Source organism: Halichoerus grypus, chromosome 10 (genome assembly GCF_964656455.1).
Source record: "Halichoerus grypus chromosome 10, mHalGry1.hap1.1, whole genome shotgun sequence".
NCBI classification, from domain to species: Eukaryota; Metazoa; Chordata; class Mammalia; order Carnivora; family Phocidae; genus Halichoerus; species Halichoerus grypus.
In genome coordinates, this window is record NC_135721.1 from 30927755 (window position 1) to 30941980 (window position 14226).

The 14226-nt window shown below is 38.8% G+C and overlaps 1 protein-coding gene across 3 annotated transcripts in view; it reads right to left on the minus strand.

The window, feature by feature from the left end:
• SOS1 (SOS Ras/Rac guanine nucleotide exchange factor 1) overlaps window positions 1-14226 on the minus strand; it is a 136657-nt gene that overhangs the window by 12121 nt on the left and 110310 nt on the right. For all 3 annotated transcript variants that reach the window (XM_078056214.1, XM_078056213.1, XM_078056215.1), the window contains exons 15-17: window positions 13154-13273; window positions 7444-7606; window positions 6824-6941 (exon numbers count right to left, since the gene is read on the minus strand). In XM_078056214.1, the coding sequence (XP_077912340.1) occupies window positions 6824-6941; window positions 7444-7606; window positions 13154-13273 (401 nt within the window). The remainder of the gene's footprint in view (window positions 1-6823; window positions 6942-7443; window positions 7607-13153; window positions 13274-14226) is intronic.

A 14226-nucleotide genomic window follows, 5' to 3' on the forward strand; every position in this document is an offset into this window, starting at 1 on the left:
CCAAAGGGGAAAATGTTAAATTCATAGGATCATATTTTCTGCTTACTCAAAGGTTGTTAGGCTTTGTAAGTCAGAGGTAGAACTGTTTGGATAGGCTTACTCGTGGGAATGGGGAAGGATCTGCAAGCCTATCAAACACCGTATTGCATAAAATTTATGTCTGTTCTGGTCTTCAGTACTTCTAGAATTAGCGGCAGTCTCCTAACTGAGCTCCTGTTTCCACATCACCGCAGGCTGTACACTGGAGGAGGAGGAGAAGGACCCAAGTAACAGGCACTTTGGTTCTTTACACGGCCCTCTGGTGCCAGGAGCACCTTAGTTCCTTTCTGTTCTAGCATAAAGGTTCTGGAGCCAGCTCTGCTGCTTTCTACTTGTGTGGTCTTGTGCAAGTTGCTTAGCTTCTCTGTGCCTTGGTTTTCTCATCTGTAAAATGAGGATAGCAAGGTTGCTTTGAGAAATAAGTGAGTAAATTTATGTATATGCTTAGAATAGGGCCTGACGAAAGTAAACGTTTAGTTAGCTACGGCTCTGATTGTGGATGCTATCGTTGCTAGTCTTGGCCTATTCTCTTAAGCTTCTGCCTTTTCCCCTAAAGTACTGACTGATGCTTTGGGGAAAGAAAAGGGTGTGTGTGTGTATCTGAGTTCATCCACCCAGCACACAAATACTGAGTGTCCGCTGTATGCCCAGCACTGCATTAGTACTGCAGGTACCAGGTGAACAAGACACACAGTCCCTGACCTCAAGGACTTCAGAGCTTTGAATGTGGGCTCCGGTCCAATTTGGTAAGTACTATATTAGTGGTCGTGCATAAGACGCTAGGGGAGCACGAAGGCGTGCCTAACTCTGCCTTGGGCCGGTGGGAACAGAAAAGCATCACAGGTGAAGTGATGTTTACAGTAAATCTCAAGTAAGGAGTACGATGGAAGGGCATTCTAGGCAAAGCAGCAGTGCGTCCGAAGGCACCGGTTCATGACGAAGCCTGGCAGGCATCCTCGGAGGCGGACTGTTGCACGGTACGGCCGGAGCGGCTGGGTCTGGGGTGGGGGGAGGCAGGGGGCAGGGCATGAGGACAGACACGGGCAAGGGGCGTGGTAGTCCTGCTCCCCCATGGCTATAGGCCGTGCACTGGACAAGGGGGCAGGGTATGAGGACAGACACGGGCAAGGGGCGTGGTAGTCCTGCTCCCCCATGGCTATAGGCTGTGCACTGGAGAAGGAGCAGAAGGAGCAAAACACCACTTTCATTCTGATCACAGTTCAGTGGCTCCCAAGGCTTTTGTGATAGAGGCATATTTTCAAATACTACAATATTTGGCCACGTTCCTGAAAAGATTAAATGACTCAAACTCAGCGAACAAGTCAGCAATAATGAAACATGACAGACATCAATGCCTGTTTGCTTCTGAAAAGTATCCAGTTTTTAAGTATATTTGTTGGCTCTTTCTTAGCACCGAGGCTACTCTCGATTAGACACCCGTAAGACAAATGTCCCACGTGTTCTCATATGCACAGGCTTCTCATCTGCCTGTCCCTTGGCTCTTTTACTTGCAGCCAGTTATATTCTCCACTACACTCTGTCACGTGATGCACTGAGCTCAGTGTTCAGTCTGACAGACATACCCGTACAGTACACATATCTCAGGGCAGTGGGACTCAACTTTCCAGCTTGGCCACATACTGGTGGCCCAACTGTGAAGGGTTTGTGGGTAGCAGCACCTGGATTGGATCATGAAGAGCCCTTTTTCAAAGAGCTTAATTTTTATTCATAGTTAGGAGATTATTAGCCAATCTGCATTCTAGAAGGGTTACTCTGGCTGTACTATGAAGCCAGATGGGTTAGAAGGAGTTCAGATTAGAAGCCAGATGAGCAGTTAGCAGGATGAATGTAGTCCTGGTGAGCTGATGAGGGCTGTCCGAGGGTCTACAGGGATAGAGAGAAGTGTGCACGTACTTAAGGGACAGACTCCACAACTGCTTAACTGGTCTGGGCAGAGGGCAGGGACGGGCTGGGTGGGAAGGAAGACTCAGCTCTGTGCCTGGCTGACTGACTGGGTGGTGGTGTAATGACTGCCACTGGGAACAAGGAAGATAATCAATTATGGGATGTTGTAGCTGTTGAAAGTATACTTGAATGAAGTTGTAAAAATGCTTACAAGTAGCATTTTGGGAGAGCTCAGGATAGAATCTGGAAATTATTTTATGACATACTAATGGCTTGTTAAAAGGAGAACAAATGATCAAAGAGGTGGTATCCAAATTTTGTTGATCACACACAATCATCAGTAAAAAAACGTTTAAGCATGGATTCTATATATATAGTTTCTGAGTTAAAAAAGTAGTACAAACGTATACACAGACCTGAGTATTATGTACTGTTGAACAGTAGATCCATTTTACCTAGCCTGCTCTGATGACAGCTGTCTGGGGAAAGGGAGAGCAGAGCAGCACCACACAAATAATGAAGCAAGGCAAGGTTTCACGTTGTTGCTGATGCCTTTTCCAGCCTTTCTAGGAAAAAGTGGCTGCTCAGGGTTCTGGGTTCATACTTCAACTGATACATTTCTGTGATGCAACATTACATTTACTACACGGTAATATAATTTATTTTTCTGCTCTTTCAAGAGAGCTTATTGAGGGTAAGACTGTGTTTTATTTGTCTCTTGATTCTTGACACCTAGCCCTGGGCTTGGCATGTAGAAGCATTCAACAATGTATCTGAACGAATAAAAAGAAGCACATTATTTCAGAATAGAAGAGAAAGCATTTGAAGAATAGCTCAGGATGCAAGAGACATACAGTCAATCCTAAAATGGCAGGGAACGAGAGTGGAGAGGAAGCAGACTGACAAGAAACAGAAGGAGGACACAAAACTAGAGCCGTATGAAAGGAAAGAGCAAAGCCAACACTACAGACTTGGGTGTTTGTGCAGAGAGGTGAGGCTCGGCTGGAGGAAGAATCTACATCCTTTTACCTTAGAGGAAATGTCAGCATGCCTCTACATATATATCCCTTTACAATGAGTAGAACACTTTGGTATATGGAGAAAAACTGAGATAGAGACTCAGTTTGGGAAAGCCTCAGAAGGAGAAGTTGCCTGACTTTTATTCTGTAAACGGTGTAGTGCCAGCGAAGAGACCTGAATGAGAATTCTGGCAAGATGACAGAGGAAGTAAGTGTCAGATACCGTCCCTGACCCTCCCATGGGGGGGGGAATCCACAAAAACAGTCCCCAGAATTAAGGATAAGAACCTGGAAGGAGTTTCTACAAGCTACCATACAGACGAGCCAGAATTAGGAAGCAGCAGAACATCTGGCTCTCCCCTCTGGTCAGAACCAGGAAAGGCGGTGTAGCTAACCTCAGGAGCTGGGGAACAACAAAGATCTCCCAGAGCAGGGGAACTGACCCTGAAACAGAAGAGGCTCAGTAACCAGGAAGAGCAGCAGAAACAGGCAGGAAGGCGGGCGGTGGGCTGTCTGTACCTATCAAACTAGCTGCATGTTTGTGTTCACTCACCAGATCACACGGCCGACCTTAAACACAATGGAATCATACTCTAAATACAGGTCTGAAACTTTTTTTTCCCACTTAACATGTTACGAAGATCAGTTATGTTAGTTCGTATGTCTGCGAGAGAGTACTTCAGAGAGTTCAGTTTGTGTGAATAAATGCTCACCAATCAGGGTGATGGGGTAGCGGGGCCACACAGGGAGTTGGGGGAACAGGCCCTCAAGTTTCTTTTCACCTCTCACAGTGGTGACCTATCACAAGTAGTGTGACCACGAGCTCAGTGAGCACATGGAGGGACTACGTATTTTTCACTTTTTCTAAGCACCTGACATAGTCCCTGATATTTCACAGGTACTCAAGAAATATTTGACAGATTGAATGAAATGAGTATCAGGCCTACCCAGGTCCTTTCAAGGCTCCCCTGTATGAACTCGCACCATAGTCACCACACTTCAAATACATCGACTTTAATGCATCTGCTTCTTGATCCTCTTTTTGTAAACTATTTTTAAATTGTTCATTAACTCCTTATCAAAATTATCTTTACACTCTGTCCTCTATGAACTGTGGAAGGTCTGTGCGTCTTCTGTACTGCCCAGACAGGTGTAACATTTCTAACTTACAAGATCTTATGTAAGATACATTCCATTTTAAAAATTAAATCTGACTGAATCTGTACTTTTTTTTTTTTTTAAAGATTTTATTGATTTATTTAGAGAGAGAGAGAGAGAGGGAGAGAGCGAGCATGCGCTGGGTCGGGGGCAGGGCAAAGGGAGAAGCAGGTTCCCCAGTGAGCAGGGAGCCCAACATGGGGCTCGATCCCAGGACCCTGGGATCATAACCTGAGCCCAAGGCAGATGCTTAACTGACTGAGCCACCCAGGTGCCCCGAATCTGTACTTCTATAACTAAAAAAAAAAAAAAAAAAAAGTTTGACCAGAAAGAGAAAATAAATAAACTCAATAATTTTACCAAGAATGTACGTAGGGGGGGCAAAAAGTTCTCAGGAAAAAAATAAATTAATAATGATAAAAAGTAATACATGATATAGAAAACAAAAAAAGAGAGTAATTACATTTAAGATTTTATCTTTTTGAAGTAAAAAGCAAAGTAAAACAAGTAAAAATAGAAATGGGAAAGATATATTGCAAATGGAACAATTTAAAAATGTTTTTGTAGATACAACTGACTACTAGTATTTTTAAAATAATGAAATGAGACAAGTGTGTAGCAGGAAATGGAAATAGAAAAAAATTAAGGAAGAAATTAAAATGTTACTAAAGAATTATATCCTACAAAAGATTCCAGGCCCAGATGGTTTTTCTGTTGGCCTACTTCAAAGTTTAAAGGCTAGATCATTTCATGATATTCCAGAATAGAGTAAGATGGAAAGCTACTGAACTCATGTTACGAAGTAAATGTAACTACGACAACAAAAGCTGATAAATAGAGCACAAAGAAAAATCACAGACCAATCTCGTTTATGTAGATGGATATAAAAATCCTAATAAAAATGATAATGAATAGAATTCATTTGTACACTTAAAAGATCAATCTACTATGAATAAATAAGGTTTAATATTAGTAAATAGGAAAGTTCAGCATTAGTAAACCTGTAATTTTAATTTGCTAAGCAAGAAAAATTATTTTTCCCCCACTAAGAGGTGGTGAACTATTAAAAGTAAATGTATTTGCTAACAAAAACACAGAAGATAACTATGAAAAGAAACTTTAACGTAATAAAAAGCATCTAATCAAGCAAATAGAATTATACCTATTCCCACTGAAACTGAAATTAAAACAGAGCTACTTATTTTCATCACTATTGTTTAATCTTTGTTTGGGAAGGTCTGACCAATGCTATAAAGCCTAACACAGAAATAAGACTAAAGGAAGAGACATGATTAAATATTTAGAAAAGCCAAGGAAATTAAAAATTCTTAGAATTAAGGGTAATTGATTATTAAAAAATGAATACCATTCACAACCAAAAGTACCCAGGAAAAAGTTAAGTATCATAAATGTTCTTTCCAAATTAATTGATAGACTGTTCCAACTGTATTTTGGGGAATTATCACCCTCCCCCATTATAAAGTTCAGAGACAAAATTGGCAAAGAAAATACTGAAGTGGCAGTGAAGAACCAACTTTGTCATATATGAAAACACTACAAAGCAGGTTTCTTAGCCTTGGGCATTACTGACCTTTTGGACTGGATAATTCTTTGTTGTCAGGGTCTGTCCTGTGCGTTGTAGGATCCTGCCTTCTACCCACTAGAAGCCTCTAGCACCTCCCAATTAGAACAACAAAAAATGTCTCCAGACATTGCTAAATGTTCCCTGGGGGGCAAAAATTGCTCCTTGTTGAGAATCACAGATTATAAAGTGCCAATCATTAAAAACTGGGGCACTTGTATAGGAAGTTAATGGGAAACACTATTTATTAAAGAAAGAGGTACCATATATAAATGGGATAAAGAAAATTACTCAATAAACCTGGGTCAACAAATAAACAATTAGGTGGAGAAATAAATTTGAAGATTTCATATATCTAAAAGAGACTTTGATTAAAGAGTTAAATATAATTTTAAAGGTCACATCATAAGCTAGAAGAAAATATGACTGCAATATCAAATTACTAGACTGGAAGAATTTTCTAAGGTTAGAAACAATAAAAATCATAATGGTAAAGATGGACAGATTATAGAATTTTAAAATACTGTATATCAAAGAATAAAAATAAAAAGCCAGATTGGTAAAATATCTAGCTTGAGAAATTCCCAGCTAGATATATAGTATCTAGCTAGATTGGTTATCTAGCTCAAAAAAATATTCTCAAATACAGACAAAAGGCAAAAGTCTTAAAAGGAAGGAAAGGGTACTTCCTTCCTCTGGTGTAGAAGAAGGGTAAAGTTTTGATGTGCAGACGATGTGGGCTCAAAGATGACCTTTAGCTATGTGAAACTGTTTACAAGTAAGAGGATTATAAATATAAATGAGTATGGCCATACCTCTTCTGTAGAGTGTTTGGTCTATTAAAATTCAACAAAAAAGATTTCTATGAATATAAAAGCACAAATCAGCTTTATATGATATCAAATGGCTGCCCAAGATGGAAATAAAAAAATGGAATTTACATTTTGGGCATGATCTTCAAATGTCCTAATAAAGTAAAATTCTACGGTGATTCAGGTGCTAATTATTTACTAAATAAGTATTTTCTGCTGGTATATTACATATATGTATATTCAGTCATTTAATGAAATAAGTGTCTTGTTTTATCCAGAAACACAATAAAAATTCAAGAAATGCTCACCAAAGAAAGGCACACATGGTGGATTAATAGACCTGAGTTTTGCCAAATATTTCTTATAGTGATCTTCACTTAATTCATGAGCTTCTTCTAAAATTTTCTTTTGGCGACTTGGTATTTGCTATAATAAAAAAAATAATATTTAGGAAGCATAAGTTTACAAAAGGAATCACAGGTTTTGCCCCAAAACGCCAGGCTTAGAGTAGCCCAAACACAACAGTATCAGTTTGATTCTAAGAAATGATAATAACTGTTTCAAAGACACTGTCTTCATTGATCCTAGAACAAACTTAGGGTGTGTGTGTGTGTGTGTGTGTGAGAGAGAAATCTGTTCTTATCAGTTTAATATCTTGCAATTCCTTACACAATTATGAGAGCATTTAATTGTATATTACATACAAATAAAGTGCTGAAAGGTTTTTCATCTTCTAACCTAGCCTAGGACCTGTGAATGCATTTTAACGAGAATGCCTAATTTATAAAGTGCAACCAATTCAATACAAAATTTAGACAATTCCATCTTTTAAACTGTTACTGAAAAGACAGATAAGGCACTTAAAAATTAAAGACCACGATTATTAAAATCCTGATTCTTCATTTAAAAAACACCTACACAAACCTACCTCAAATGTGTGGTCTAGTCTGTAAACAGGTGAGGAGTTCATAGCACTGACAACCTCAAGGACACCATTGAAGTTGTTCAGCTCTTGAAAGACTTGTAGAATCTCAATTATTCGACTCACCACAGCTACTCTTTCTTCTAGGTTTTCAGTTTCTACAATACATCTGGGAATCAAAGACAAAAAATGAATTAAATTTGTAGTTTTCCCAACAAAGAAATGATTTAAGGAATTTAGTAAATAAAACAATGTAGAGTGGGGGGGGAATGGTTACAGAGGAAGTACAGAGAACATATATTCAGACGGAAGGGTCTAGCAGGGGCCTGGATAAGGCAGTGCCTTCAGTCGGGCACGCTGCTCTTCACTGTTTTCACACCGACACAGCACAAGTCAATCATTTTCCTACTCTATTAGACTTAACTGATGAGCCTAACATCTTGTTGAATGTATGCTTGGTCTCTGGGACGTGGGTGTGTTCTAGGGGAATTTATTCTGGAACTCGAGAATTCTGTGCCTCCTGTTCATCTAATTGCAAGATTTTAGTGATTAATGTTTCTTTCTTTGATATACAGAAACAATTAGTTGTATTTCTAGGAGCAGCTCTTTTTTTTTTTTTTTTTAAACATTTTATTTATTTATTTGAGAGAGAGAATGAGACAGAGAGAGCATGAGAGGGTCAGAGGGAGAAGCAGACTCCCCGCCGAGCAGGGAGCCCGATGTGGGACTCGATCCCGGGACTCCAGGATCATGACCTGAGCCGAAGGCAGTCGCTTAACCAACTGAGCCACCCAGGCGCCCTAGGAGCAGCTCTTTAGAAAAGCACTGAAATGTTAAGTCAATTAAAGTATTTTACCATAATTAAGAATAAAATTTTTTAAATTACTAAGGAAGAAAGAAAAAGTCAAAAACATTTTACATTTAAATACCAAGAATCCTTAGAAGGTACGTAATTTCCAGTACCTAGCTAAAAGGAAGCATACTGTGCTCAAAAAGAGAAAAATTCCTCCGTGAGCATTTACTAATATTTGAGAGAATTTTTAAATTTACTAATCACCAGGAAAGAAAAAAGGCATTTTAAACTTGGTTTTTAATAATGTAAACAACTTATAATCTAAAAAAAAAAAAACTAGAAATACATAAATGGAACAATAAATATAAATCAGTATTAAACATTTTTTAAAATGTAAAGGTGAAAATTACATTACATTATTCTCCAATGAAGATAACCTGCCACCAAGAGAAGAACTATTGTAAAACTATCAAAATAAATTTCCCTTGCTATCAAATTAAACATAACATGTTTACATGTTTAAAACAGCTATATCTCTACAAATATGTCATACACTGGCTAACTAGTTAGCTGGACATTTAAAAAGGTACAAGTATAATATATTTACATCTTTTATTTAACTATTCCAGTTGATATTACCTAGGTATACAGACTGAGATCACCTGTGGAGTTTTTGTAAAAACCAGGTAAGTCTGGAGTGATTTATCTACAGGTGACTCCAATTCTAATGTACATCCATGGCTAAGAACCACGGTAGCCAACCAAGAACCTCTCACATTGAAAAGGCCAACATTGGAACCCTTGTATACTGTTGGTGGGGGGAATGCAAACAGGTGCAGCTACTATGGAAAACAGTATGGAGGTTCCTCAAAAATTACAAATAGAGCTATTATATGATCAATCCACCAATTCCACTTTTGGTTATTTATTTGAAAGTACTGAAGTCAGGGTCTCAAAGAGATATTAGCACTCCATGTTCGTTGCAGTGTTAGTTCATGATAGGCATGATGTGGAAACAATTCAAACACCCATCTATGGATGAATGGATAAAGAAAATGTGGTATATACACATGATAGAATATTACTCAGCCTTAAAAAAGAAGAAAATCCTGCAATATGTGACCACATTGATGAACACTGAAGATGTTATTCTAAGTGGAATAAGCCAGTCACAGAAAGATGAACACTGCATGATTCTACACATATGAGGTATCTAAAATAGTCAAAATTTCAGAAGCATAGGATGGTGATTGCCAGGAGCTATGGGATGGGGAAAATAGGGAGTTGCCAACTAGCATGTATAAAATTTCAGTTATGCAAGATGAATAAATTCTAGAGATCCATTGTACATTATGCCTATAAATTAACAATACTGTATTACACATTGAAAAAAATCTGTTAAGAGGGTATCTCTCATGTTAAGTGCTCTTACAACAATTTAAAAAAATAAGAAAGATATGAAAATAGTCTGTCTTATCAGTTGTTTCCTCTTTACAGACATAAATTTTAATTATTTATGATAGAAAAGGTCTTCTGCATACTTAAGTATAGTTATTTAATTTGATAATGAAGAAATCAGGAAGCAACATTTAGAGGGCAAATTCTAAAGTTTTACTTTTTACTTTTTTAAAAAAAAGATTTATTTTATTTTAGAACAAGAGAGTGGGGGGGGCGGGAGAGGGAGAGAGAGAATCTCAAGCAGACTCCCTGCTGAGTGCAGAGCCCCACATGGGGCTCGATCTCACAACCCTGAGATCATGACCTGAGCTGAAATCAAGAATCGGACGCTTAAATGACTGAGCCACCCAGGTGCCCCTAAAGTTTTACTTTTTAGAGGCTAAGAGATAATAACATAATATAAGTGACTTGGAATGCTTACTTCTCTTCAGGAATTGCTTTCAAGTCTTTATCCACATTCTAGCTTAGGTTCTAGTCATTCCCTATGTCACTGGCCTCTTGTTCTGATAATTCCAGTATGATCTGTGGAAACCTCATATCACCCTTATAAAATATTAGTCAACTAATCACATTGTATTTACTCAGAAAAAAATATGGCCAATGTATAAAATGCCACTCTGTGGCCCCAACTATAAAATTGCATTGAGATTCTGCATTGCTGATACCACAGTGTAAGCAGCTCTGCTTACCCACTCCTCAGTGAAACTGGTAAAAATTATACATATATAAAAAATATAAACATAATATAAATATAACCCCCCCCCCCCATTTAAAGTCTCTGGAAATGGTCCTAAGAGCAAATGGCAAATGAAGAAACATCTATTTAGGAAAATCTACAAAAATTCAGTAAGAGAGGCAAGAGTTTATGGCATTTGAACCAAGCCTGCTCCCTCCTTCTCCCAGAGAACCTCTGGCGGTAGAGGGAAAGAGTCTACTCCAGACAGCTGCAGCCAAGAACTTAGGCCTCCCTCTCCACCTAGCTCCCAGCTGGAGGGGTTTCTTCTCTGGAGGAACAGGACATCAGCATTCCTCATCCAGTCCCCAGCTGCCTGGTGGCTGAGGCTAACTCCCTGCGGAGTGCAGCTGAGGAGTGGGGACTCCCTTCTTCGCTCCGACATGGAGCCTGGGCTCTCACTTGAATGTGGCATACTGAGAATGCTGGGAAGACAGTCTTTCCCTGGCTCCTGAGGCAGTGGTCCCACGCCAGGAGAGGTGAGCAAAGAGGACCTCACACCCCACCCCCAACCCTGCATTCGGCTCCTAGAGCAGGAATGTTTCAGAGAAGCTTGCCATCATCCTGAGCTCAAGAGGACAGGCTCAAACAACTTCTACTCTCTCGTCACTTGCTCTCGAGAACAATGAAGGAAAGTTGTGGTGAAGGCGATAGGGAGATTCATGGATCTAACTGCCTAGACTGCCCATGGACTAGTTTGCAGGAGAGAACCAGGGAAAAAGAGCTGGAAGGAGTCTTCCTGGGGTCAGAACAAATATCGGGGACCTAAGAAACCACTCCTTAAAAAGGAGTCACAATTTGATTGGATTTGTTTGCAGAGCAATTTATACCACTGGGGAAATTGTTGAAAACAGGAGAGCCTGTTTTCTGGTTAACAGCTGGCAGTTAGTGGATGTGAACAGCTGGGTGTGGTCAGGAAAGGAGCCGAAGAAATCCCTACCTCTACTGCTGCCTTCTTGGGGTGACTGTGGACATACCCAAATCTGTACCTCTCAGAAGAGGGACTTCTCCGCTTAACGTCTCAGTGTGGAGGGAGTTGGGGGGATAGGCCTCACTAAAATAATCCAGCTAGTCACTAAATAAACAAGCAAAAACAGTAACTCTGGCGGCGGGGGCGGGGGGGGGGGGGGACTACCCACAAGTTGCTACAGTGTATTATCTAAAATGTCACGTTTCCAACAAAGAATTAGGAGGTATGCAAAGAAACAAGTACAGTAGTCCCCCCTCATCTGCGGTTTTATTTTCCCCAGTTTCAGTTACCCGCAGGCAACCACATCCCGCAGATGATCGTGCTTTTGAGGTACCATAAGAAGGTCATTAGTAGCCTAAGGCTGCATCACTTTGCCTGGGCACTTCATGTCATTGTGTAGGCATTTTATCATCCCACATCATCACAAGAAGGGTGAGTACAGTTCAGGAAGATATTTTGAGAGAGAGACCACATTCACATACTTTTATTATATTGTTGTAACTGTTCTGTGTTATTCATTATTGTTGTTAATCTCTTACTGTGCCTGATTTGTAAATTAAATTTTATCAGAGGTACGTATGTATAGGCAACAGACATAGTGTATATAGGGGTCGGTACTATTTCGTGGTTTCAGGCTTCCACTGGGGGCCTTGGGACACATCCTCCGCAGATAAGGGGGAGCTACTATATGACCCATTCATGGAAAAAAAAGCAGGGAACAGTAACTGCCTGTGAGGAGGACACAGATTTAACAGAAAAAGATTTCAAAGTAGCCATTATGAATATGTTCACAGAACTAAAGGAGAGAAAGCGTGATTTAAAAAGTACAGGAAGATAGGACGACAATGACATAAAAGACACAGCAATGATAAAAGGAACCAAATGGAAACTCTGAAATTAAAAAATACAACAGTTAAAATAAAAAATTTACTAAAGGGGCTTAATAGTACATTTGAATTGGCAGAAGAAATAATTAGTTAACTTGAAGATAGAGCTATTCAAAGATGAAGGCAAAATAAAGACTTTCCCAGATAAACAAAAACAGAGAATCTGTTGCTAGCAAACCCACCATACAAGAAATACTAAAGGAGGTTCTTCAGGCTGACAGCGAGGAACCCCAGATGGTAACACAAATCCACAAAAACAAAGAGCACTGCTAACAGTAAATCTGTGATTATAGAAGACGCTGTAAGTGCATATTTTGTTCTCACTGCTTCTCTTAACTGATTTAAAAGGCAACTGTATAAAATAATGTGGATGTGATGTAATGTAATGTTGGACCTATAAGTAATATATTGGACCTATATGTAATATATTGCCAATAACTACACAGAGGAGGTGGGTGAGAGCAAAGCTGTAATGCGCTAAGGAAATAATAACAAATGGTAAAGCAACAACTGTTACAATGTATTATTAGATTTGCATCATTATTATATGTAATACATATTATAATAATACCACAAAAAAGGGAGACAGGGAATAGAGCTCTATAGGAGGAACATTTATATCTATTCCTTGAATTAAACTAGTATAAATCTGAAGCGGATTCCGATGTAGATGGTAAGCTTTAAAGCTTTCACTAAACAAACCCTCAAAAAATCATTAATGAAATAAAAATGTTACATTAGAAAACTATTCACTCAGTGCAAAAGAAAGGAGGAACAGAGGAACAAAAAAGAACATGAGACATATAAAAACAGAACTGCACTTAAAATCCTAATAGCTGACTGCTATGAAATCTAAGAATGTCAGTAATACTTACTTCTCAAACCACAGAGTGAGATTAGTGGTATGCCGGATCATTTTTAGAAGATTAGGAGAATTAATTTCTTTGTCTTCTTTTGTCCACACACTTCCAACTAATTCTGATGGCTGTACGGCTCTAAAATCAAGACATAATTCTACATGATACTTCTCCCTCTAGCATGCTGTTTTCTTAAGTAAATGAGGTAAATAAAACTAACCTCCCATCTAAGCCTTCTTTTTACACCAACAGAAAGGTTTATGAAAACAAGGTATAACAAAATTTTACAATTATGGGTATTTTTCTATAGATCAAAACAATATTTTTATGCATGTACCTGTGTACTTATCACTTTATAGTAGCATTTTGCTTTTGGCAACATTGGGATTTTTTCATAATATCTTTCCCAGCACTTATAAATATTATTTAATGAATTAGGGTGGCAATGTAATTCGGGATAGTTCTTTTAAATAATGATATCTGTTATAATGATCAGTTCATCGAGGATATAGTAATCACTGCAGTTCATAAATCTTTTTTTTTTCCCCCTCTAAAGGAGGGGGGAAAACCCTATCACAGAAAGATCTTGGGAAATAAATAAAATAGATTCTAACATTAGTTTTTGGGAATAGTGAGGATCTTTGGAGTGGATGGAGATCTATAGATTTTTTTTTCATTAGTTATTAAAAAAATAGTTTGCAATTCTAACTTCTAAACAGTCCCCATTTAAAATGAGAAATGGACTTTCTGAGACAGTAGTTATGTCAATGTAGAAAAACTCAAAAAGGCTATGACTGTCCATGACTTAAGTTCACAACTACAAGGGCAACAGCTAACTTACTGAGCCCTGACCTTGTTTTGGGCAATTTGCCAAGCATTGTATATAAATTGACTATTTTCAATCTCACAACAGCCTGAGGAATAGGTACTATTATTAGCCCCATTTTAATCCTGAGGAAGCTAAGGGACAGAGTAGTAAAAGTTAAACAAGAAGGCTAAAGTTGCCCAAGGATACCAAGCCAGCAATTGGTAAAGCCAGGATCTGCACTTAGCTCTACCAGCTAGGAGTGACTGCAGACAGAGAGAAGCTA